General features: G+C 38.1%; 1 protein-coding gene across 5 annotated transcripts in view; it reads left to right on the forward strand.

Annotated features, from left to right (window-relative positions):
- PPP3CA (protein phosphatase 3 catalytic subunit alpha) overlaps positions 1–27,088 on the forward strand; it is a 216,276-nt gene that overhangs the window by 144,813 nt on the left and 44,375 nt on the right. For all 5 annotated transcript variants that reach the window (XM_063458570.1, XM_063458571.1, XM_063458573.1 and 2 more), the window contains exons 3-6: positions 1,214–1,338; positions 6,153–6,264; positions 6,887–7,032; positions 16,585–16,724. In XM_063458570.1, the coding sequence (XP_063314640.1) occupies positions 1,214–1,338; positions 6,153–6,264; positions 6,887–7,032; positions 16,585–16,724 (523 nt within the window). The remainder of the gene's footprint in view (positions 1–1,213; positions 1,339–6,152; positions 6,265–6,886; positions 7,033–16,584; positions 16,725–27,088) is intronic.

Raw genomic sequence — 27,088 nt, forward strand, 5'->3', positions numbered from 1 at the left:
CTAAATGTACAAATATGGTCTCCAGTAATTCCAGTCTTCTAAAGAGGACCTAACCTAAATTCTCCTCATTAAATAAGAATGTCCGGTATATATGAATATACCCTTGTCACATTTAAGACAAAGAAGGACTGGTCACAAATGTTGGTAAACTGTTATCTTCAGCATTAGTAAGGCCAAAACATTGCCTAAAACACTTTAATAAATCTGCCTTAGACTGCATCAGGAGTGGAGCCTGCTCTGGACAGCCAAATTATTTTTTGTGTGTCTTCTAGTTTCTCTATAATATACCAAATCTAAGCTCCTGCCTTTTAATCCTATCTGTGGTACCAGGTGCTGGGTTGCTAGTATATTCTAATCTGACATATAAACGTGCCATAGCATATTCAATGCTATCTTCACGTAATAGAGATTCTCATTCCACTGACCCTATTTGCTGTATTTTCTGTTGGCAGAAGCACACTAAATGGAAGTGTTTCATTCATCCAGTCAGAGCTGCACATGTCTAGAGCATTACCGAGGTAGTACTCTTGTATGGGTGGAAATATGTTTGGAAAATGCTTTGCACTTTCAGTTGTTTTTTTTTTTTTTTGCTTTCTTTGTTTGCTTTAAAAACAAGTATTTTATCCTCTACTGATTGGGCAATTTAATCATTACATGCAGATATAGCGCTTATTACACCCATTCAGTTGTGTGGTTTAACCATTTTTGGCCAAAGCTCCTTAAGGCTGCAGCAGACTTGCTCCTACATGCGTGTTGCTTATGTGGACATTCCACTTTTACATTAGTATCAATGTCATCCATTTTTTACCAGTCATTGGATAAGCCTGTCAGTAATTGCTATAGTTTCTAGATTGTTAATTTAAGTCTGCAGTGTGGAAATTTTGATTGTTAATAGATAGCAATAATGCCAGTGTGTAAAGGGAAAACCCTGGAAATGGCTATTAACACCTGCTCCCTCTGGAGGCTTTTCTACAAACTACAAATTAAAAAATCCAAATAAACCAAGACCTGTACATTTTATTACTCATTCCAATCTGCAGGTTTCACCACAGCGAAAGGGAGTCTGTAGTTCCTTCTCACATCTTTAAGACTCACAAAAAAGAACGCACGCATAACATATGCTCACTAAGGTTCCTCAAGGAACATGCCAAAAATCAGGTTGGACTGACCGATGCACTTATATTTTTCTTGTTTTTTTGTTTTTGTTTTGCAGTGTGTGGGGATATTCATGGACAATTCTTTGACTTGATGAAGTTGTTTGAAGTGGGTGGATCTCCTGCCAATACACGTTACCTGTTTTTAGGAGACTACGTTGACAGAGGATACTTCAGCATTGAAGTAAGTTTAGCATTAAATAGCTGCAATGCGTTATTTTACTGTTATGATAATCGGAGGGTAATGGTCGTACATGAGTTTTTTGCATAATCTAATAGTTTTGTGTTGTTAAAACAAAAACACAGCTATAGTATGCAGTTTAATTTATTTTTTCATAATGTTGCTAAGCATGGGCCATAAAGCATTATTAAATAAATACCAAAATGTATGTTATCTTATGCAATATGTGCCATGTATGGGGCATAAATCTACATAGTTAGTATAACAGTCGGTTAGGAATAATATAACAACGTAGAGTGTTGCTTTACCACAATAAGCTAATGGTTTCGTTGCCTGAAGTGTCCCTTTAAAGAATAGAAAGAAAGAAAAATGATTACTGTTTCAGTTAAGGTAGGAAGTTTTATTTTCTTGTCTTACTTGAAGATGTGGCCATTCCATTTGCTTATATAGTTTAATAAAACAGATTACATTGATCCCAAGAGTGCACTCCTTTCCTTACTCACTGATGGAGCAGCACCTAGGTACTTCATGTTACTAGCCATTACAAGGATTCTGTTTTTTAGTATGGATAAAGAATGACTGACAAGGTGATGTGATCAATGGGCAGATTTAAGAGCAAAGATTAATTACAAATAGTATGCTCAGACATTGGTCCAGGAACATGTAATATTATTTATTTATTTCTTTCTTACATGGCAGGCACATTAAAATAGTGCTTTGTTAAAGAAATTATAACCAGTTATCCAAATGACGTACATGACATTATAAAATGGGGACCCTGGTCAATGTCAGAGGGTCTGTATTGCTCTATGGAGAGCCATTAAAGTTATCTATTCGGTGTAGGTGTCTGACTAATAAGATGTATCTGTTTCAAACTGTGGAAACCCACTCAAAACAGGGAGCCAGATATGGGTTAACCCGTGAATTAAAGGTATACACTGAGCAGCCACAACATTAAAACCAACTGCCTAATATCGTGTAGGTCTGTCTTGTGCTGCCGAACCACTATGCTGTGTTGAGGCATGGACTCTGCAAAATGTCTGTGGTTATCTGTGGTTTCTGGCACCAGACCCTTTAAGTCCTCAAGTTGGGAGGTGGGGCCTCCATGGATCGGATGCGTTGTTCAAGCACACCCTGCAAATGCTCAAATGGATTTAGATCTAGGGAATTTGGAGGCCAAGACAACGGCCCAAACGCTTTGTCATGTGACTCAAACCATTCCTAAACAAGTTTTGCAGTGTGGCAGGGTGCATTATCATGCTGAAAAAAGGTAACTGTTACCAGGAAACTATTGCCATGAATGGGTGTACATGCTCTGCAACAACCTCAAGGTAAGTGATATGTGTCAAAGTAACACCCACATAAATGCTAGGACCCAAGGTTTCTCAGCAAAACATTGCCCAGAGCATGACACTGCATCCTGCGGCCATCTTTTCCCCAGGTAAACGACAGACAAGCACCCAGCCATCCACCTCAACTAAAAGAAAATGTGATTTGTCAGACAAGGCAACCCTCTTCAATCGCTCTATTGTCCAAATCTGAAGCTTCCGTCCCCATCAAAGGTGCTTTCTAAAGTGGACAGGGCACTGTGGTTGATCTGCAGCTATGCAGCCCCATATGCAGAAAACTGCGATGCAATTTGTGTTCTGGCGCTTTTCTACCACGACTAGTGTTACTTTTTTTTTTTTTTTTTCAATTTGAGCTACAGTAGCTAACCTGTGTGGCCCAGACAAGCTAGCCTTCGTTCCCCACTCATTGCCGCGTGCATCAATAAGTCCATGACCCTGACACTGGTTCACCAGTTCTCATTCCTTGCTCCACTTTTGGTAGGTACTAACCACTGTATACCAGGAACAACCCACTGTATACCAGGAACAAACTACAAGACTTGCCATTTTGGTCTACCCATAACAATTTGGCCCTTGTCAAAGTCACTCAGATCTTTTCAGTTGACCACTTTTCCTGCTTCCAAGCCATGACATTCAAGAGCCGACTTATTCACTTGCTGTACTACTGGGAATGTGTCATTGTAACAATATAAACAATTATTCACTTCACCTGTCAGCGGTTTTTAACCCCTTAAGGACAAAGGCAGTTCTGAACCTAAACAAAACCTAGAATTTGAGCTATATGTCTATTCAACCATAATTTAACCCTCTCATATTAAAGCGACACTGTCATTTTCCCACGCTGTGTAAAATGACTCAGAGCACTCTGATTGGTTGGATTCCAAGCCAATCAATCACCGTGCTCTGAGTCATTTTACGCAGCGTGGGAAAGTTCTTTGGAATTTTCCCACGCTGTGTAAAATGACTCAGAGCACTCTGGTTGGATTCCAAGCCAATCAATCACAGTGCTCGGAGTCATTTTACGCAGCGTGGGAAAGTTCTTTGGCATTTTCCCACGCTGTGTAAAATGACTCAGAGCACTCTGATTGGTTGGATTCCAAGCCAACCAATCAGAGTGCTGTGACGGGTAAATGTAGAGACTTACCGGTCAGTCTCTTAATTTACCTGTCAGAGCACTATCATTGGTTGGCTTAAACCAACCAATCAGAGCGCTCTGAGTCAAATTGCAGGGTGTGGGAAGGCATTATAAGCCTTTCCGCGCCCTGCAGAGCTCTTGCTGGGTGAAGATGGAATATTTTTTTTAGCGTCAAGATTTCTTTTCTTTTTTTCTGCTTTTTTTTTTTTTGCCTTCTGTATTTTTAGAAGTTCTGCAGGTATTTTGGATTTTTATTTGGCCTTTTTGGGGGCTGGAAAAAGAAGGTTTTAGAAAAAAGAAGACATTAAATGGTAATCTTTTATTTATTTACAGATATTTAGTTTAATGGTCTCCTCCTCACTATTTTTATGGTGAGGGGGGTAGGTAGGGCTTTATTTAATTTTATTTGGGTGGGGGAATGACTAGCATCTTGGGGACACCTAGTCACCCCCCCTCCCGTCGCCCATGGGTTGGGGTCAATAGGTCCCCCGCCATTTTCGTTTAGGGCCCCCACCCGCCGCACATGGGTGGGGGCCGGGGAGGACAATAGGTCCCCCCCATTGTCATTTAGGGACCCCAACTGCCGCTAATGGGTGGGGGCCGGGGAGGACAATAGGTCCCCTCCCATTGTCCTTTAGGGCCCCCACCTGCCGCTCGTGGGTGGGGTCCGGGGGGAGGACAATATATGTGTGTGTGTGTGTGTCCGCTAGTTAAGAGTTGCCGCACCATGGGGCCATTTATTTGGGGGGGAGGGGTGGTAATGTATTTATGTTTTACAACCGTAAGCAGCCACAGGCTTCTCACTGTTTACTAGACATGCCCCTAGCGAGAAGGGGCATATTAATTACGAATACAAAGTAATCTTTACTTAATATTAGTAAAGTTGGCTGAAAGACCAATCTTGGTATTTCAGCCTTTTGGTAGATAGCTCCCTAATACCATGGGAAATGGGGTGCTATCTACTAAGCGGCTGCAAGATGCAGCCGCAGCAGGGGGATAGGATCGGAATTTCATTAATTCGAATGAAATTTCGAACCAACCTAAAAGTACAGATTGTCGTCCTAACATGAATGAACAAAGTGTTCTCATTCTGTTAGGGCGAAATGTGGAAGTTTCACTAGCTTTCTGTCTAAATGACAGGAAGTTCGGTAATAGTTAAAGGAGGCATCGCGAGATCACGGAGGAAAGGTGAGAATTGTGGGAAATTGCTCTGACCACAGGAAATGGAGCACACTTTGCTCCTTCGCTGGTCATAGCTGGTCACGCATAGAAAATATACATAAGACAAAGTAGTCCCTAGTTTGTCTTTAAAGAAAACTAGAGCAGACAGGAAGAAATGAAGAACAGATCCTGAGAGAGGAAGAGAAGAGGATGCGATTAGGGAAAGGTAAGTTCAGCATGACAGTGCTGCTTTAAGGGGAACCTACATTTATTAAATATCGTTTTGTTTAGAAGAAACAGGGCTTTTTCATTTCATATTTATATATGAAACATAATTTAATATGAAATATGTGAAATTGAGAAATTGTATTTTCCAAGGCCTGCATGACATTTTATCTATGAATGTTTGTAATGTCTGTTAGATTCTACTGCAGTAAAATACACATATTTATGTTAAGTGATGCCCCACGAGAACCACTGTCCCCTGTGTACAAGTTTTATGGGGTTTGGAAAGTTACAGAGTCAAATGCAGGGCTTTTCCTTTCTCAGTTTCTGCACATTAAAATTTGGCAGATTGGTTGGCTTGGCCAATGCAGCCTTTGAGACCGTATAGCAGCCCAGGAATGTAAATTACCCCATCATGACATACCATTTGCAAAAGTATTAAAAATTGGGTATTTTCATTCTTTTGTTCTCAGGCAGATCCCCTATTATATAATTAATAAAATCACATAAATATGAAAAAAAATACTTCAATATACACAGAATAATATTGTGTGTGTGTGTGTGTGTGTGTGTATATATATATATATATATATATATATATATATATATATATATATATATATATATATATATATATAAAATTCCAAGTGTATATTTATGTTTTATTTTTTCAAGGTAGTCAATCTGTATGTCACAGTGATCCAAATCATGTGATCAATGTAATCGCGCTCACATGATTTGGTTTTCAGGCAGTTCCAATCAGATCCGGGGAGAATGTTGGTATTTGTGCTGCAGGGAGGGCCCAATCGTTAGGACATGGTGTTCAAGCCCTTCTTTTGTAGGAGGGCATACCGTAATGTTGGAAAATGGTTAACATTGTGGCTGAACATTGTAAATAGTGTGTTTTATAAGAATCTTTTTTCTGTCTCTCTCTCTTCCTGCTTTAGTGTGTGCTGTACCTGTGGGCCTTGAAAATTCTATATCCCAAAACTCTGTTTTTACTACGTGGGAATCATGAATGTAGACATCTAACAGAGTATTTTACTTTCAAGCAGGAATGTAAGTATCCAACGATATCAAAAGGGTATTAAAGGTATTGTATTATGTGTGATAAAAGAAAATAATTAAATTGTGGCAACGTTTACTTAGATTAATTTGGTACCTTTTGTCAATAAAAGGGGTTGTAATTAAAAAAGTGTTCATTGTGTAGGGATGCAATAATCTTCAAATGAATGCTAACATTGTGTAGGATGTGTTCTTTGTTGTTGCTTCATTGATAATCCAGAGTGCTGGAGATAAAACGGCAACAAGACTTGTGTCACCATCCTAGTTCTCATGGGCACGATTTTATAGATCACAAATGTCACTCCCATTTGTGACCCCTAGTCGAGATACTGAGTTTTATTTGGGGCAATCACTTTAGGTTTTGTGACCAACAAAATTAGGTTTTTAGTGTTGAGTCTCCTCTAGCTTGTCAGAGATTTGGGAAATTCTGGGAATAGTCTGAGAATGTTATTTTATTGATCAGCACTCAGAAGATCCCAAACCTTTGATATAAGGCCATTTGTAAAAGAAGTAATCACTTTTAAGATTCTATTGTGCTTTAATATGTGAGATTTAGAATTGTTTTGTCTTTTTGTTTTGTGTGAGTGTGTGTAATTTTTCTTTGTTTTCTACAAAGGTAAAATAAAATATTCTGAGAGAGTGTATGATGCCTGCATGGATGCCTTTGACTGCCTTCCCCTGGCTGCTCTGATGAATCAGCAGTTCCTGTGTGTACATGGTGGCTTATCTCCAGAAATCAATACTTTAGATGACATTAGAAAGGTAAGTGCTGTTATCTGGTTTAGTGTTACACCACAAAACATACGCTCAGGTTTTGTTTTCTTTGAGTTTTTTGTTTTCACTAGAATATTGATGGATAAAGTTTACATGTATTTTCTTTCATATAAATATTTCTTGAGGTTTTCTATGTGGCTTTCTCCCAGAGAAATCAGAACTCTACCTATATTGATAGAAAACGGTTCCAATCTTGGACATAAGATCACACAAGGAAGGGTGACAAAACCATACCTTTCCAAAATTTAGAATGCGACCAAAAGATTTATCTTGTAGTAAGAGATTTTGAACACTTATTTAGATTTAAATAAGCACCCAGTACTGTTCTTGAAATATTAATTTAAAGGGACACTATAGGCACCCAAACCACTTCAGCTTGATAAAGTGGTCTGGGTGCAGTGTCCCAGGTGCCTTAATCCTGCAAAGGCAATTATTGCAGTTTTTAAGAACCTGCACCGTGAGGATGTCCAGCGTCATACAGGTGCGATTTATTTCATGTAAATTTGCGGAAGCGGCCTTTAGTGGCTGTCAGGAGACCGCTGTGTTTTTAGCTGCAGGGTTAAAACTAGGGTGACCTGACACCCAGACCACTTGCATATAGCATATAGTGGTCCTTTAAATCATTTTAGTTGTGAGTTTAGCTGTTAAGTTAAATTTCAGGAGAGATTTGAATGCATTGTAGATAACTACATGAATACACATATTCATTTTTAATGTATCATAGTGGTATTGCATAAAGTAAATCAATGAATTCATGTGCTGGAAAAAAGTGTTTGTATTATATGTATGTCCACAGTCAGTAAATAATTTTTTGGTAAAAAAAAATATATGATTGAAGCTACTCAGCAAGCTCGCCTCAGAATTTTTTTTTTTTCATGTTGCTCCTTTAAAAAGAATGTTTTTAATTATTATTGAAAATAAAACGTTATATGTATTATAGTATTTTATTTTTGTGATGCACACATAAAAATTCCCCTTTTCAGTGCATCTCCTTGCTTTACCTTGCTCTATGGGAGCAGCCATCTTAAGGCATCTTTGGTCAGAACCCCAGCTGATCCAGCCAACAGGCATAAAGATAGTCAAGAGGAGTCACAAAATCTAACATCCATTTGGCATCTCAAAAACTCTCTTTGAGAAGGTCCCAAATTGTGAATGAACATATAGGTGGTACTTCTGACCAAAGAGGGCTAAAGATGGCTGCTACTCCATAGCAGGAATTAGTCAAGTAATACAATAAATAATATATGTTGTTACTTCTTTTTAATGCAATATAATTCATATATGTATTGCATTGCATATTTTATTTCCAGGAATATAAAAATTATGAAGTATTTTTTCTTTAAGAACTTTTCTGAATTAAGCTATTCATAGCCACACTTAGCCAGGGAGCTGGTTCAGTCAGTCACTGCACAAACTGCAACGTCATTTATGATCAGACCAAAGCATGACTTTCCTTTGTCACATAAGAGTGTGGGTGTCATATCACTGTAGCCAGTTTTACAAAAGCACTGCAACTGTAATGAATAGGATAACGTGTGACATTTTGATACCATAGGCATCCTAACTATGTACTGGCAAGGATTTTTTGTTTTGTTTTGTTTCTTCTTATGACTATTTGAGATTCGCTACATATTTAAAAAAGTAGTCTGTGATTGTCTTTGGTTGTTTTTTGAATTGGTCATTAGAACTCCTGCCATTCAACCCCATATTTTATGTGATGATATTTGTTGATGCTAGGGGTGCACTGAAATTTCGTCCTCCAACATTTTCGGACGAAAATGGGCCTATCCCGTTTCAGCCGAAAACGGGTAAAATTTGCAGAATTTTTTATTTTTTTTTAATTTTAAATGTTCTTTTTTAATTTTTTTATTTTTATTTTTATAGTGCATAGTTTAGCAGACATGCTTGCATTAACAATTCAGATGATTATATATCACAATGAAAGATAGTAATGATAACATGAAAGTCAAGAATACTGCACTTCGGATGGAGGGGGGGGGAGAACACTATGGGACAGGGGAGGGGGGAGAAAAGAACACTAAAAAAGAGAGAGGGGAGAGGAACACTAGAGGGGTGACCACTAAAAGAGAAGGGAAGTTTTTCATATTAGATTAATACATTAAAAAGTCTAATATTAAAAACATTATAGGAAAAAAACTTTTTTTTAAATCATTTGGGGAAAAAAGTAATTTTCGTTTTCGGCCAAGGGCATCCTGAATTTTCGGTTTCGGCCCAGAATTTTCATTTCGGTGCATCCCATGTTGATTCCCTTCTATTCACATACTTATAAAGATTTCATAGAAAGGCATTGGTTATCTTTTGCCGCAGTGCTAGATCATACTTTTCAAGGGAATCTTTAATGCAGAAATTGTTTTGTTTTAGACACTTTATTAACTAAAGCCAAAATATTGTGAAATGATAGATTTGTACATTTTGTTCTATACAGATGAAATATGGCAATTTACCATCTAAGAGTTTGAAATTGATAGGCTTTTAGGTCACTAGTGTCAAATTTATGTGTGTAAAAGAACAGACTGTTTCAGAAGGAGTATCATTTTCATTACTCTTGCCTTCTGGCAATATTCTGCATGGTTTCCAAGTCATTCCACTGTTCTAAAATGTGATTGATATTCTTTTTGCTGAAAGTTATAAAAACTATATTTTTTAATTATTTGTTCTTAAATAAATGTTCCAAACAAAAAAAGTAATATGGCAAAGCAACTTTACTTTTTATTATCTTCAAAGAAGCATTTCTTAGTTGTAAGTATATGTGTATAAATATACACAAATCAATATGCCTAAATAATATATAATAGTATGCCCCCCTCTCTCCTCCCCATAGACACATGTATGAACAAGGACATGACATTTTCTTATGACAGAACACAACTTTTTATTTAATAACATATTACAACTGTTTGCACACATTATTAACACAGTGACACATGCACACACCTTGACACATACACACATTGACACACACACTCAGATACAGACACTGGCACATTCACACACAGATATACATACTCAGATACACACATTGGCACACACTAACACACACACACACACACACACACAATCTGACATACTCCTGCGTGGTGCTCTGTTTGAAGCTCAGAGGAAGTGACAAGCTGTCACTTCCTCTCAGCAGGCAGATAATACGGTTGCCCCTGTATGATATCATTAGGCATACCAATAACTTTATAATTCAATGTGAGCTGTTACTTCTTTGGAATTCACATTATTGAACTAAACATTGAAAATCACCTATAACTTGTGTTATTCATTTGCATGATGCTCACTTTTTTTTTTTTTTTTTTTTTTAAGATTTAGCAAATTATATTATAACTCAGCCAGTCTAAGCAAAGCCAGGGCAAATATTGCAAATAAGGAGGATACATATGAACATTGTGTGATTAAAACATGTAATTACCTTAAATAGGTTCCAAATACAATGAATACAGAAATAAATGATGTATTGAATATAAAATATTGAGAGAAACTCACTTTACCTCTGTTCCAGTGCCACCATCTTCTGAGCTTTTTTTTTTTTTCACTTCCAGTGTGACACTGACACACACACATCACATTAATTACTCCATTCCTATACTCCTTAGCCAGCAATAGCGGCATCAGCTGGTGAGTTTCCATAGCAACAATAGCACATGCACAGTGGTTGCTATGTTTCGTAGAGCAGAATGAGCACCTGTGGAAGGTCTTTTCTGCTCTCCCGTGTCGACAAAATAGTCTGAGGTGGTTGTAAGGCCTATTTTTAAATACTTTTATTCCTCAAACATAATGCACCGGTCATGGTTGATGATATATTTCCTACCTGTTCTATGTGAAATTTTGTATATATTGTGTATTAATATTGTTTTAGTTTTTTATTGTGTACCCTATTGTATCAATGCAATGTTTTGTGGACCCAGGACATAATTGAAAATGAGAGAAATCTCAATGTATCTTTCCTGGTAAAATATTTTATAAATAAATTTTATAAATAAATAAATGGGCGCTTCATCTTTGCGTCATCTTAATCTTTCATACCTCTCAAATACATTTTTGTGGAATAAGTAAACATACTATTAAAAATCCAGGGAAGTTAGAATTTCCCTTTCATAATCGTGTATTTACACTTCAAATTCGCATTAGATGTGTAATCTGTTCATAAAAAGCAAAATTTCAGCAGTCAAAGGAGAAAAAGAACAGACCAACTAAAGTGAGGATTGTTGGAAATTTAACCCCTTAAGGACACATGACGTGTGTGACATGTCATGATTCCCTTTTATTCCAGAAGTTTGGTCCTTAAGGGGTTAAGGGAAATTCATATGGAAATTCAAACTTTGATATGTTGCTTGTTTTGGCATCATATTTGAAATTCACTTTGAGTTCATTGTGATGCAGGTTTCCTTAGTTTTGGAGTGCATTAATTACTGTTGTGTTCACTCTTCTGTGCACTAAGTTAATTGCTGTTTCTTGTGCTCTTATTGGACAGTTTGAGGACACTATCTAGAGGACTGTGAAAAGGCAGCATACCTCTAGCGTATTTCGTGATAACACAAAAATATTTAGCCAAAATATCGTTCTTGTCGTGCAGAGTTTGTAAGCTTTAGCGTTCCAGTATGCACAGCTTTTATACTTGCTGTTCTGTGACCATGCCTTGTAGTGTAGGTTGCCTGTGCTTTGTGCATGTGGCTTGTACGGACTCGGCGTAATCCTCCCATATACCTAAGTAGAGGAGGAGAGAAACACTGTCCTATGCTGGGATAGTTTAAAACATAACTTTTAATTATAGAAAAAAATAAATAAAATAATAATGAGAAAATAAACCTAATTGTATAATAAGGGAATAGGAAGAGAGGATATATAATATTAATAAGAATATTAAACCAATAGACACAATGTCCTTGGACAGAATGTCTAAGTGAACAGACCTAAAGAAAAATATATATCTTAGCTTTCTATTGTCTCATATAGCAGTAAGGTCTACAAATGTGCAAGGGCTATTGAACGGAACTTATTAATGTTGCAATAAAGTGTATAATTGCTGTAGCAACATGAAGAGCATGTATACAATTTGTCCAAATGCAAGTATTTATTAGCAACAGTAACGTTAATGCCAAGGAAAGTAAGTTCAATAGTAAATATATGTCACCTAAGCGGTTGTTTTGTCAGGACTGTATATACTGTGAAAATGCTTGTGAATATAGTAAGATTTTACAAAGGAGATTGTAGTTTATCGGTCTGCTTTCTAACTCCACGCATTTACTGAATTATAAGAAATGCTGGAGATGGTAAAAGTCTGTTAGTGCTAGTTGGCGTTACAAATAGAATTGCCGAGTAAATCTATTAGATAGAAGTAACTTGGATCTGTGCCTTCGAGGGCACCTTCCTGTGTTAACAGCTATAAAGCTGACTTCTTAAAAAAAAATAAATACTATCTTGCGCTGGCATTCATAAAAATATATAATTATAACATCCTAATTGACCAATAGATATGTTTAACTGTGCCTTCATGGGCACCTATCCAGAGATGATAGCTGCTCAACTATCTTCACTAACTCATAACTATGCTATATTAGCACCCGCCGTGATATTACACATGGCAAAATAGATCCAAAGCCCCAAACCACCCGAAATTTTTAAATTGTCAAAGATAATCCCCACTTAATATAAATCAAAGTCAAAGTAGTTTAGAAAAGTTAATCGGGAGATTAGGGCTTTCTGATTTCTAAAGCCCCGACGCGCATTTCGCTGGTAAGCGGCTCTTCAAAGGGAAACAGAATCCCTGAAGGTTCAGGTTTAAATATCACGCTCTAATTTGTGATAGGTAGATATTGGTGATGACATCACCAATTGGTCTCTGACGTGGATTGGTGGTCAGAATAGACCACAAAGGTCTTTATTACTTACAGACAACTTATAATGTATTTATGTTAATACAGATATTAATACCCCATACTTAGCTGCTCCCTGCCTGCCTCACTCAAAACTGATTGACATCCAGGGCTTATCTATAAAAACGCGTTCGCTTGATCATCCAATAGCTAACCAATCTAATGCTTCTATATGACAAGCATTTGATAGGATACTACCCAGCACAAAGTTTATGCTGGGTCTGGACTCCCTGTTAGGTGCACCTCACCACATGCTGTTACCTGAGCACAGAGCCTATCCAAGTTCCAGTGGTATTTCCCTTGTGTAACCAGCTAGTTGTCTAAGCAAATCTAGCCAGGTTTGACCTAGGCAGTCACTCTTGAAATGTCAGTCTAGCCTGCCTTTCATGTTTATTTTCCAGTTTGTGCTACGCATATTCAGCCAGATTCTCTATTCTTATTTTATAACCTAGGTTTGTCTCGTGCTCTTGGTGATTCTGAGTGGCTAGCCGGTCCAGTAGTATTCACGGTTTACTTTGCGTTAATCATACTTTGATAACTATATAACCCTGCCATATGCATTGGATTGAATACATAGCAAGTTATAACTCCGAATTAGACGTGCATACTTGGCCTGTTCTTATCACTTGATCTTTTCCGTAATAACCAAGCATCACTATGACTAACTTACCTGTTTCATATCTGAATTACCTGATGCTCATGTTAATTTTCATTTTACTTTCAAAATTGTGCACAATAACATTTACTTAAAAAAAAAAAAAGTTTATGTTGGGCAGCAGGAGAGAATCAGTTTAGCTGCAGAAGTCTCTGCAGCTACTATTTTATGTAATGTATTATAAATGCATTTTTATTTTAAAAATGCATTATTCATGGTCAGGAAAAAAATGTATTAATTTATCTAGAGTATTACTTAAATACAAGTTATGGCTGATTTTCAATGTTTTATTTAATGGTGTGAGAACAAAATTGCTTCACCACTCATCCAGTCCTGTATGATTGCCTTGCTTTTACTGAAGGATACATTCTTTTTTTTAATTACAAGTTCTAAAAACTACTGAACTTTCCAGTAGGGAATATTCTCTTCATAAAATGCAAATTACTGCAACACGGAATGTTACTATTATTATTTTCTAGTTTCTTACTCTGGGATTGAATGCTTAATTGCATATTACTTGAAGTAATTATTTATATGGTGTGTGTGTGTGTGTGTGTGTATGTATGTATGTATGTGTATATATATATGTATGTATGTGTGTGTGTATATGTATATATATATATATATATATATATATATATATACACATTGCTAAACACAAATACACACACCAGTCAAGCCATAAGACTTGCTTTTTCCACAGAAATCTCACTTTCACAGTGCTCTCACTACTACAAGATATTCTGGGTAGATGTATGCAAATGAGCTCAACAAAGAACCACATTTTTGTGGAATTATGAGGCAAACATTTGGTTATTTGTTGTGCTCATTTGCATATGACTACCCAGAATCCCTTGCAGTAGTGAGAGTACTGTTAGTGAGATTTCTGTGGAAAAAGCAAGTCTTATGGCTTGACTGGTGTGTGTAATTGTGTTAAGCAATGTATCCAAGTTTATCAACTTCAGGTGGAAGGGGTTTTCATCCACACTTTTTTCCTCACCACAACTCGTTGTGTGTGTGTGTGTGTATATATATTCTAATATAATTACACAAGATCCAGTGTACTCACTTATCCACTAAACAGCAACTTCAATGTTAACAGATTGTATTCGTTTTTTTTTAAAACACAGGGGGCTGCACTCACCTGAACATGCATGAATTGGATGCTGCTGAGGGCCAATTTGTACAATACACAAGATCTATTATACAATAAACACAGGCCCGGACTGTCCATTGGGCACACCAGGCAAATGCCCAGTGGGCCGCGATGGCTATGGGCCGAGGCTGGCAGGGGAGGTCACAGGACTCCCCTGCCGGTCTATGCAGGGCCCGCGCTATCCAATCGCCGGCCTTGCTGCATTCCATGACGGGGGGTGGGTAGATCTACGATCTCTCACCATCTCACATGCACAGACATGCAGCTGGGGGAGGAAGGGAGAGGAGGGCTAAAGTTCACTCTTGCGAGATTGGGGGTGCTGCCATGACGCCCCCTATCTCGCGAGCATGAACTCTAGCCCCACAGGCTAGAGTTCACTCACCACTAGTACCACCAGGGATGGCAGCACTGTCCCCCCTCCCAGGCTAAAGATAAGTAGGGAGTGGGAATATAATACCTCACACACATCACCCTCACACACTACACATACACAGGACCCTCACACACACATTACCCTCACACACACATCACCCCTCACATAAACCCTTCACACACAAACGCGCACACACACTGCACCCTTCATTCACACACACACAGAACCCCCAACACACTGCACAAGTCACACACACACAATACTTCCAAACATATATATATATATATATACACATACACACACTACTGCACCACTCACACATACTCTCTACCTAGCCACACATGCATTACATTACACCACAAACAAAACACGACTAAAACCAACCTTATTACACAATACTACACCACAATCAGCTCACTCTACACACACGCAATCCCACAAGCAGGCTCCAAACACATGCACAATACTCTTTCCTGGCCCTTTTGTCTCCTGGTATCCCATGTAAAGAGACACCAGAGACATGTTGCAAGTAAACACAGCGTAAGCATGTTATTAAATTTGCTTGCACTGTGCAGAACAAATACAGGGCCTTTTTCTCATGCTAGAGCGCTTCAGCAGAGCTCTGCGCATTTTCTGTCCTGGAAGAACCAACATGCTCACTTTGAGTGGGGGCGTGCTTGTCATTGGTGATGACAAAACACACCCTCTCAGCCCCGCCCCCTTCTTAGTGGGGCGTTGTAATTAAAAAAAATAAAAAATGCCCAGGCTGAATTTGTGTGTGTGTGTGTGTATCTCTCTCTCTCTCTCTCTCTCTCTCTCTCTCTCTCTCTCTCTCTCTCTCTCTCTCTCTCTCTCCGGACTGGGGAAAAATTTCAGCCCGGGCATTTTTTTTATTATCTTTTTATTTCTTTTTTACTTTTGTAAGGAATGCGCAGCTAGTAATAACTCTGTCCCTGGCAAATCGAAACACAATCTGCATATTTATCACACACATTTTTATTCCAGAGTAATTCAGACTCCGAGCCATGAATAATTGAAAACCTAAAATAAGTTAGAAAGTGTTGCTTAGTACTGCATATTTTATGATCTACATTTGAAGTCATTTTTTTTTTTATGTAAAAGTTTTTCTTCTTTTTTAATTGAACGTCACGTATATGAAATATCACTTCATTACCCTCAAATCATAATAAGCTCTAGGCTATGAATTCACTGTTTTTCTTTTTTTTTTCTCAATTATTAATGTTTTATTTTGCTTACTGGCTGACGTAGAGGTTTCATTAGATGATAAATCAAGGTGACAAGTGAACTGAACTTCAATATTATTTTCGATCTTAATTTCCCCCATTTACAATGAGAATGTATCTGTAGTTTTTTTTTTTAATTACATTTTCTTGTGCATATAAAGCATTACACTTTCATGTTTATTCATAGTTAATGTCTGTTTACTTGCTTTTCATAGTTAGATCGGTTTAAAGAGCCCCCTGCGTACGGACCTATGTGTGATATTTTATGGTCGGATCCACTGGAAGACTTTGGAAATGAGAAAAGTCAAGATCACTTCACCCACAACACTGTGCGAGGATGCTCCTATTTTTACAGGTAACCTGTGTGTTCTGTGATGAGAAATCTTGAATGGATAGCTGTTTTCCTAAAATACTCTGTTATGTAAAATGAAATACAATGAGAGAAAAATAGCACTATGCCATCAAAAGCATTGTTTTAATATTGTGAAACCTCATTGTCTGCATTCTTTCTTACTTTTTCTCTCTATTTCTGTCTCTCCTTTTTCTTTCTGTCTCATTCCCTCAGCTAGTCTAGCATTTTGTTTTTCCCGTGTCGAGTTTTTTCGTTCTTCTTTTACTGATTTATTTATTTTATTCTTTGGTGCTGTCTCTTTCTCTTTGTCTTGTTGTCTGTCTTTCTCTTGTTATTTTTATCTTGCCTGTCTCTTTCTTTTTGTCTAATGCCTTGTCTAGCCTATGTCTCTTTGTCTTGAATGTTAAATGCTCCGCCTCTTTCTCTGTCTACAGTCTTTGTCTTTCTCTCTTATATATATTTATCTGCCTCTTTCTCTCTCCATCTAGTGCTCTGCCTATGTAGTGCTGTGCTGTTTTTTGTTTTGTTTTTTGTCTTGCCTGCTGTCTCACTTTCTGTATAGCTCTTATGTTTATGTGCTGAGTTACTTACGTCATAACTGTTGGGCAAATTCCAGGCTCATTTGGTTTCATATTTTATGACCCTGTGAGATTTAGACTTCCACGAAGTGCACTTACGTTTGTAAGGTAACATGTTGTGTTCAGAATACAAGCTAGTGATGGCAGCATCCCTAATGCAATTCTGCATTGCAATTCCAATGCCAGCTTCCCAATTTACAATGGTTAAACGGAATAAATCAATGTTATAGTGAGTGTCAACTATTTTGTCAGCAACTTTGATTTCTCAAAATTTAACATAAATAACTAAGAAAAGTAATTATTTTACATTCTTTTTGAAAAATTATTAAAAACCTTGATCTCTGAAAAGCTGAGCTGTCAACCTTTAATATGCAAATAACTTATTTTTTTGTGCAAGGGTATAAAGAGTCCATAGTAACTGGGACCCATCTCTGCTACCAATAAAACTGATGTCCGTTTAATAAGAGTGTTCATCTCATATCCTTAGCTGGATCATGGCTGCATAATTATGGCTTGGCTTCATTCCTCAAGTTGCTTATTCATCAGCCTTCCTCTATTTTCATTTAAGTTCCATGTACATTAAAAGGACACTCTAGACACCAGAACAGCAAAAACTTGATGTAGTTGTTAAAGTGTCTAAAGCAGGTCCCTACAGGCCTTTTAATGTAAGCATTGCATTTTTAGAGAAAAGGCAGTGTTTACATTGCTGCCTAATAACATATCTAGTGGCAGTCACTCAGACGGCCACTAGTGGTACTTCCTGGGTCACTGCAACACGGTGTTGCAGCAGTGACATTCAGCGTCTCCACGCTCTGCATGGAGACACTGAACTTCCCATAGGGATGCATTAATTTATGAGGATATGCTTATTGGTACCCATCTGCATTTTGCTGCGCATGCTCAATAGCCTCCCAATGCTTTTTTATGGATTGAATTGGATTGGCTGTGACAGTCAAATTTGATCATCTCAGCCAAAGGGGGGGTGCCAGCCACGAGAAGACTAGCATGATGCTGGAAATAAGGTTAGTAGAATCACTTTTTTAACAGCACTTCTAGAGCCATAGTGTTAGGAATGCGAGGTCTGTCCAGGAAAAGTTCAGTTATTGTTAAAATAATGAGAACGGTTTGCGTGACATCAATGTAAACTCGCAGCCAAGGAGAGTGGACTGGAATGCGCATGCATGAACAACAACTTCACTGTACTAGTCAGTGGGGGTGCTATGTGCCGCTGAGTGAACATGTGTACTGTGTGGCTGTCGCATTTAAAATGACTGAGTGAGTAGAGTAACGAATCTGCATAAAAAAATATTTGGGGCTTGAACATTCCTCCGCGCAAGCTATTCAGGACATTCAGAAGGCTATTGGGGACAATGCAACGAGTGCAAATAACTGTGGCACAAACAATTTCAAGATGGTCAAGAATATGTTGGAAGAATTGGCACCCTGCGACTTCTTTCTTTTCCCAAAACTAAAATAACCTTTCAAAGGAAAGAGATTCCAGGCCATCGATTAGATTCAGGTAAATACGACAAGCCAGCTGAAGGTGATTCCAGCAAAGAATTTTGCAGAATGTTTAAAACAGTGGAAGAGGAGCTCTGAGAAATGTCAAAGGTCACAAAGTGCCTGCTTTGAAGGGGCCTGCAGCGTCATTGTCCTGTGTGCAATGTTTCTTGTATCTTCATGTATCTTCTTGTATCAATGTCTCTATTTTTTATATTACATGGCTAGATATTTTCTGGACGGACTTCGCATTACTGACATTATAGTGTTCCTTTAAGGAAATGACATAGGGGGTTGTATGGTCTATAGCAATTTCTTATTAGTATTTTTTTAAGGATTGATAATTATAGGCTTATATAGGCTACAAACATCCATTGGTACATACTTTACAACAGTTGTGATTTTTGATCGCTGTCTCCACAACAGCCATTGGTAAAGAGCTTGGACAGCTCTTCTTGAAGGCCTTGCACAGTTGCCTGTCATCTTTAACCCTTAAAGACACATGACATGTGTGACATGTCATGATTCCCTTTTATTCCAGAAGTTTGGTCCTTAAGGGGTTAAAGGTGGGCACATCACTAATAGTACAGATTGACAAAGTGGGTCTGAAACAATAGAAGTTAGTGCCAGTGATGAAAAGTTCCAATCCAAGTGTTCTACTCACAATAAGATTCATGCTTTCCACTGTGTTTTACCTGGAGAGTAAATGATATAAAATGATCTTCTTAAGCCCCTGATATGACAGGGTTATGGAAAATTGTTATTGATACTGTAGATGCCCTTCACTAACTAGCAGAAGATGATGTTGCCATGGCAATACCTTACATTCTGTTAACCTAGAAGCTATTGGAGAAGTGTTTTGCACATAAAATGTAATGAGGTCAGTGCTGTCGGATATATTTTTTTTTTTACTGAAGATTTTGACTTTCAGGGAAACGTTAATTTTGATCAAAGAAAAAGAGTATTCCTTTTTTACATTTTACATGGGACTTATTAAAGACAGAGTCTTTAATTTGGCAGTTTTGCTTTGAAGAGAACACTTTTGTTCTGTCTTGAATGTGACATGTGAAAGATCACCAGTTAATTAACTATATTCCTACACTTGGAGTCAAACTTTTAAACTTGGGTTTTGTGGGCGTTGTGCCTTTCTTTTCCTTTTGTTACCTTTGTAAATAATATACTGGGCATGATACTAGTTATAGAAGCTCTGAAGACTTTTTGTTTTGGATATTGAAACTTGCCTGTATTGTACCAGCAGCTTAGCAGTAATATTAAACTGCATACAACAGGAACGTTAAGGTGGTCTGTGCTGTCATAATAGAACACCTCACTTACAGCATGGAGCAGGACATCTAACTCTTAATCTTACTAAATACCAGCCACCGCCTGTGGTCAGCTGGGTTAGATTTAGGCGGTATATGCTGATTTAGTGAATGTGAAATTGCTGCTAATCCACGCGGCCTGAATATTTTCTACAATGAATTTCTATCTATGTTGATAAATAGAGCAATGTAAAGAGTAAAAAACAGTGGCGTACATACCGGGGTCGCAGGGGTCGCGGCCGCGACCGGGCCCGGCCGCCCTGCGACCCAGGTATGTACCCACAGGGCCAGCCTCTTCTGCTGGGGGGCCCAGGAGCCGGCCACCTCAGGGCCCCCCGAGCCTGGCCCTGCTGTCACCCGGCTGGCGGGCACACGAGGGAGCACTGTCCCCTGAGTGCTCCCTCTTCAGCTCCCTCGCGCACCGCACTGAAACCGGGGCCGGAAGATTACGTCATCTTCCGGCTCCGGCATCAGTATTCGGCGCGCGAGGGAGCTGAAGAGGGATCACTCAGGGGACAGTGCTCCCTCGTGCGCCCGCCAGCCGGGTGACAGCAGGGCCAGCAACACCACTGGACCCCAGGGAATCCCCTCAGCTCTCCCACAGGTAAGGAGGCTGGGGGGATTACATTTTAAAACAACAAAAAAAACGTGTGAGTGTGTTAGTGAGTGTGTTAGTGAGTGTGTTAGTGAGTGTGTTAGTGAGTGTGTTAGTGAGTGTGTTAGTGAGTGTGTTAGTGAGTGTGTTAGTGAGTGTGTTAGTGAGTGTGTTAGTGAGTGTGTGTGTGTTTTAGTGAGTGTGAGTGTGTGTGTGTTTTAGTGTCAGTGTGTGTGTGTGTTAGTGTTAGTGTCAGTGTGTGTGTTAGTGTTAGTGTGTGTGTGTGTGTTAGTGTTAGTGTTAGTGTTAGTGTGTGTGTCAGTGAGAGTGTGAGTGTGAGTGTGAGTGTGTGTGTCAGTGAGAGTGTGAGTGTGAGTGTGTGTGTGTTCCGATCCGCCTCTCAGCTCCGAATGCACATGCGTGGCAAGAGCCACGCGCGCATTCAAACCGCCCATGGGAAAGCATTACTCAATGCTTTCCTATGGACGTTCATCATCTTCTCACTGTGATTTTCACAGTGAGAATCACAGAAAATCCTCTAGCGGCTGTCAATGAGACAGCCACTAGAGGCTGGATTAACCCTCAGTGAAACATAGCAGTTTCTCTGAAACTGCTATGTCTTCAGCTGCAGGGTTAAAACTAGAGACCTGGCACCCAGACCACTTAATTGAGCTGATTTGATCTGGGTGTCTGTAGTGGTCCTTTAAGTGTATGTGTTTATGCATGCACTGGCGTACATACCGCGGTCGCACGGGTCGCAACCCTGCGACCAGGTGCCTGCCGCCATGTGTTGCGGCCCCAGCCCGCGCAGAGTAAGCGTGGGGGGGGGGCCCACGGATCAGTTTTCGCACCGGGGCCCCACGGGTTGTGTGTACGCCATTGCCCTTAAGGACACATGATATGTGTAACATGTCATGATTCCCTTTTATTCCAGAAGTTTGGTCCTTAAGGGGTTAAAGATTAGGGGGTTGTAGTTTCAGTTATGTAGGCTTCATGGGACACCAAAAGTAAAAGGAAAGTGATGTTACTAGACCAATGTGCTTGGCATATGTATGTGAATAAGTGACGCACAAGCATTATCCTTTATATGTGGACCCCTTGTTTTTTTTGTAAGTTAGACTCCTGAAAAAATGTGTTCCTGAAATGTGGAATAATTTGGAAAAGCACATGACTGTTCTGCATAGATAAAGATGCTTGGGATATATGGTACCACTATGATGATGTGACTGCTGTCTAAATATCCTTCTCTCTGCAAAATTAAGATGGATAAAGTGGAGCGGTGACTGCAAATTACTTAGTGGACACCATGCAGAGCAGTACAGAAACCTGTGTGTAAGATTGTTTTAATTAGATTTCCTAAATTAGATTTCCATGGTGCAAATATATCCAGGCAGTACACTCATACACAGTTTGAAGAGTCATCAGACTTATTGCTATTGATAGCATGTGATCTGGACAGTACGGGTTTAAAATCACATACTTAGAAAGTTTAATTTTCCACTTCTCTGTTAACCTTGTTTTTTGGTGTTAAAATTGCAGACAGAGGGGGAAAAAAGTATATTTGTAATATATATATTATTAAAGGTGCCTTTTAAAAAACGTTTATTTTAAACAATATTGCTGCTGAAAGTACATGTCCTGTAAACCGAGAGTTTATGGGATATGGTTGCTAACAATTAAAAAGGAATCTTTAGAAATGGTTGAGTTACTGAAGAAAATCAAAGCAATTTAAATTATAAAATGTTATACCTTTAAATGTATTTTATGTATTGTTCAGGTTTTGCTTTGTATTTGTGTACATTACTAATGCATTAAATATGATGTTCAACTCCAGTCAGACGTGCCCCAGGAGAATTTGATTAGGTAATTTCCAATCCTTGACCTTTTAAGGCTTCTTGGAGATGAGAATGTAAATGATTGACTTGTCTATAAAATGTGAACATTCTCCAGGTACAACAGCATATTCAATTATAAGGTTGTTTTTTTTTTTCTTCTTTTCTAAAGGCCAGTCATGTTACTGCTATACAATATTAACAATTTGTTTAATATCAAAATTACATTCTTTTTGAAAAATTATTAAAAACCTTGATCTCTGAAAAGCTGAGCTGTCAACCTTTAATATGCAAATAACTTATTTTTTTGTGCAAGGGTATAAATGAAATTGCATACATATTTGAAGAATCGTGTCATGGAATTGTCACAGGTTAAAAATGGAAAAACTCTTGTTTTGCAGCAGGAATGGCACTATTTACATTCTACAATGTTCACGACTACTTGTGGCTGTAAGAGAGGCAGCCACTAGGGGCTTCAGAATCAAATTCATTTATTTGATGTCTGGCATCAGTATGGAAGGTAGTCTAATACAGGGTGTGCGGCCAATGCTTTTTTTTTTATAACACATGCATATTGTGTAGTGTAGTAAGTTCTTCTTCGTTGAATTTGATTGGACAAACGTTATTAGTCTTCATGACTTCACTGAATGAGGATACGGCTACATTGTAGAGTCTCTCCCGGCACTGTTATAAAGCTCTGTTTCATTGTTCTTTTTTAGTGGTTTAAAAAAAATAAAAAAAAAATAAAAAACAACGTGGCCTGGCATGTTGTAGAGAATTAGAAGCATTTAATGAAAAGAAAAGGTTGAATTAAAATGTTCTTGTAAAGGGGGATGGTCGCTTACCAGATCTTTTAATGTTCTGTTTGACTTATTCCTTTACAAGACAGTTCTTTATTTATAAGATGTAAAAAAAAAATGTAGACATCCACACCGTTATCCTACAATTGAGCACCCATCTGTGCTCCCTGTCCATAATTGTTACAAGCTCTGTCCCTTGCACCTGGTAGTGAGCAGAGAAAGCATGTAGAAAGAGGAGCTATGTGCAGTTTTTGTGCTGACTGTTCTTGGTGTTTGCTGGTTGTATGTCGGGTGTGCGGTGAGTACTGACTGTGTGTAGTGTTTGTATGTAGTGTGTGCTGGCTGTATATAATAATTGTTTTTGTGAGTGCTGACTACGTGGTCTTGTGCTGGCTAACTATTATTATATAATTCCTGGGAAGCAAGCCAATTTTTTGTGTGTTTTGAAAGTGCCCTGTTTTTAAAAATAATAGTTCCCCCTTGTAATGCACAGGGCTGAAGGCTTGTGGGATATAGTGCAACGTAATATGCCGGTGGCTGACGCTCTGAGTGGCAGAGAGAGAAAGGGGGGGAGGGGGGGGAACAACCTCTGCTGAACAAGAAGACAGACAGCTGTTGGTAATTAAAATACTAACGGTATTGTGCTATGTGTAATGTGTGTGTGTGTGCTCGATGTGTGTCGAGTACTGACTCTGCTTGGTGTGTACTGGCTGTATGTGATTGGGATAAACTTTCTGATACAAACACATCCACACACATACAGCACAATACACATAGCACAATACCGTTAGTATTTTAATAATAATAAACATGGATTTTAGACTCAGATTGTAAACAAAACTTCAGTATCATCAAGAGACTAATAATATGATCATTTCTATGTACTGAAGGATTTTTGTAATAAACCACAAATATTATTAGGTTAGTAATGTTAAAAATACTGCGACAACTTGGAAAACAATTCAGTTTTTTTTTTTTTCAGATTTTTCCACTTTTGTTTTTTAAATTCATGTTTAGTCCCTTAAATCTGCAAAAATTATAAATGAACACTATTTTTTTCTATATTTCCAGAATTCCATATATATATATATATATATATATATATATATCAAAGGTAAATGATAAAAATTATTGTACAAACATAAAATATGTAGGTCTTTAGTTTATGGTGAGTCTTAGCTCATGTTCTGTTCTGTTTTTGAGGCTCTTCTATGTATCTGTATGATCCAGGACATAATTGGGGGGATTTATCAAAGTGGCCTATTCCAAGAAAATGGTACAAAAATGTTGAAAGGGAGACAGATCATTATTGCACATAACAAACTGAAGATTTATGGCAACACTTCAAAATATTAAGCCAAATTGACCAAATATTAGAATGGGAATACCTTGTGACCTTGGGATCTAGGACCGTGGTAGTTGGTTGATACAAACTAACTGGCCTGTTGATTTTCTACAGTTACAGAGAATGATGAAACAATCAAAAGGAAATAAATTAAAAAGTGTTTTTTTTTTTAGTGAAAACAGAATGGGCTCAGTGAAAGATATCACACATAATCACCAATTGCATCTCTGAATGTACAATATGTGGAACTTTGAAGCACATGGCACGAACAGCAGAAGACCGTGCCGGTTTTCAGTGTCCGCAAAGAGCAGAAAAGTGTGGGCATATAAGATCACCAAAACTGAAAGACTGACTTGATCTAAATCTCAATTTTGTGCCAGAATGTGATATAAAATTCATTAATTCATCCTGCATTTTGTCATTGGTTGCCTAATGTTGTGGAATAATGGTTTTCTTGACACACATTGAGCTTGATCAGTCACAAGAGAAACATGCTTCATTAAGACAAACATGACAGAGTGTTTACTTTAGTCAGTAGCTGGGCAGTCAAAGGAGCTTGATCAACTTAAACACTTGACATAAGGTAAAACAGTAGATATGCAGCAGTAATGTGTAACCTCAAATTCTACAGGCATGGAGGCATTTTATTCAGCCCCTTTGACTGTTCCAGAACCAAAAAGTGGAGCATTATTAGATTGTTCTGATATAGATCCAAATATTGATCTTTTTTATATTCAGAGGAAGCCAAATTATTATTACAAGTGCACTTGGAAAAGCGTGAATTAGACGCCAGACGCGTGTTGGTTATCAAAATTGAACTATTATAACAAACACAATTGAAAAGGAAATTAAAATTATGACAAGAAAAGATAGGAATGAATTGATGATGGATCATCAACCCATAAAAAAATTGGGAAATAAATTCCAATGTCCTTTTTATACCCAATTTAACACAGACCATTGGAATTAAAAGAAGTCTAAAAAAATATTGGCCAATTTTATTGGAGGATCCAATATTGGGAGAAACACTGCCTAGACAACCAACATTAATCTATAGGAAAAACAATGTTTTTAAAAATGTTCTGGCCCCCAGTTAGGCCATTAAACGAAAACAACAATGCAACCAGGAGAGAGAGGTTTCAGGGGGTGCAATAGATGCTGAGCATGTTTAACAAAAAACTTTCCATTTCACCAGTAAAGCAACAGGTGAGATTTTGCCTATTAAGGCCAGAATTGGTTGACTCACGGACTATGTAGTGTACCTACTGCAGTGTCCGTGTGGCACACAATACATGGGCCGTACAAAAAGAGCCTTACAAATTAGAGCATTGGAACATATTAACACTATTAAAAAGATCTAGTGTCTCACTCTGTACCAGTCCACTGCAACTTTTGCCCTGCTTTTAAACTAAAGAACCTCACGTGTGTGGGTATAGAGAAGGTCTTGCCATCTTGGAGAGGGGGAAATAGAGAAAAGAAATGAGCCCAAAGGGAAACATTCTGGATCCACAAATTACAAACGGTCACTCCTACAGGACTAAATGTAGATATCGACTTGGTGTGCTTTTTGCAATGATTTATAGGTTACTCTTAAATAATATAGCTATAAGTAACAATATTCATTTTGGGAAATAATAACACAGAGACTAGGGACAACTGGAAAAAATATATGTAGCAATTTTATAATTGTTATATTACTTTAAATTTTTATAATCAATGGATCCTTTTTTTATCAAGATACTTGTCGTATCTGTTGCCTCAACCTCTTATAGTAGAGAGGAGCGAGTGAGAGGTGTATAAAATATATAAATTATAAAAAATAGGTACCACATGATAAATAGATATAAACATCTACACATTGGATATATGGTTTAAGGGAATTGTGTACCATGAAGTCGCATATCAACATGCAACTACCCTATATGTGTAAAAACAAGCACGCATAAACCATATCTATAAAGAAGGGTATGTAATAAAAAGATTAATTGAATATACATTTTATGAATGAAAAAAACAAAACATAAATATGGAGGATATAGCATGTTGATGGGTGAACGAAAAATGTCAAATCGAGATATCAGTCAGCTAAGCTGACTATCATAGATGCCATCACATTACCCCTGGCGACCTCCAGAATGGGATCAAATACACTAGGAAGAGGACTGCAATGGAACGCACGGCCATATTGTATCGCCCGAGCGGTGGAACGCACAGAAGTGCACAGCGACAAGGAGAAGTCCATTCTAATGTCAACTAATCATCGGTAAAAAGAACCAGCTGAAAGGGAGAACACAGGGAGAACACAGATGAAGAGGCTTGTCAAAATACTAAGTATCCAATCGTGGAACAGGTTGAAAAAAACACCCGTCCCCACCCCACCAATGTATTTTCAGGA

The sequence above is a fragment of the Pelobates fuscus genome, chromosome 6, assembly GCF_036172605.1.
Source record: "Pelobates fuscus isolate aPelFus1 chromosome 6, aPelFus1.pri, whole genome shotgun sequence".
NCBI classification, from domain to species: Eukaryota; Metazoa; Chordata; class Amphibia; order Anura; family Pelobatidae; genus Pelobates; species Pelobates fuscus.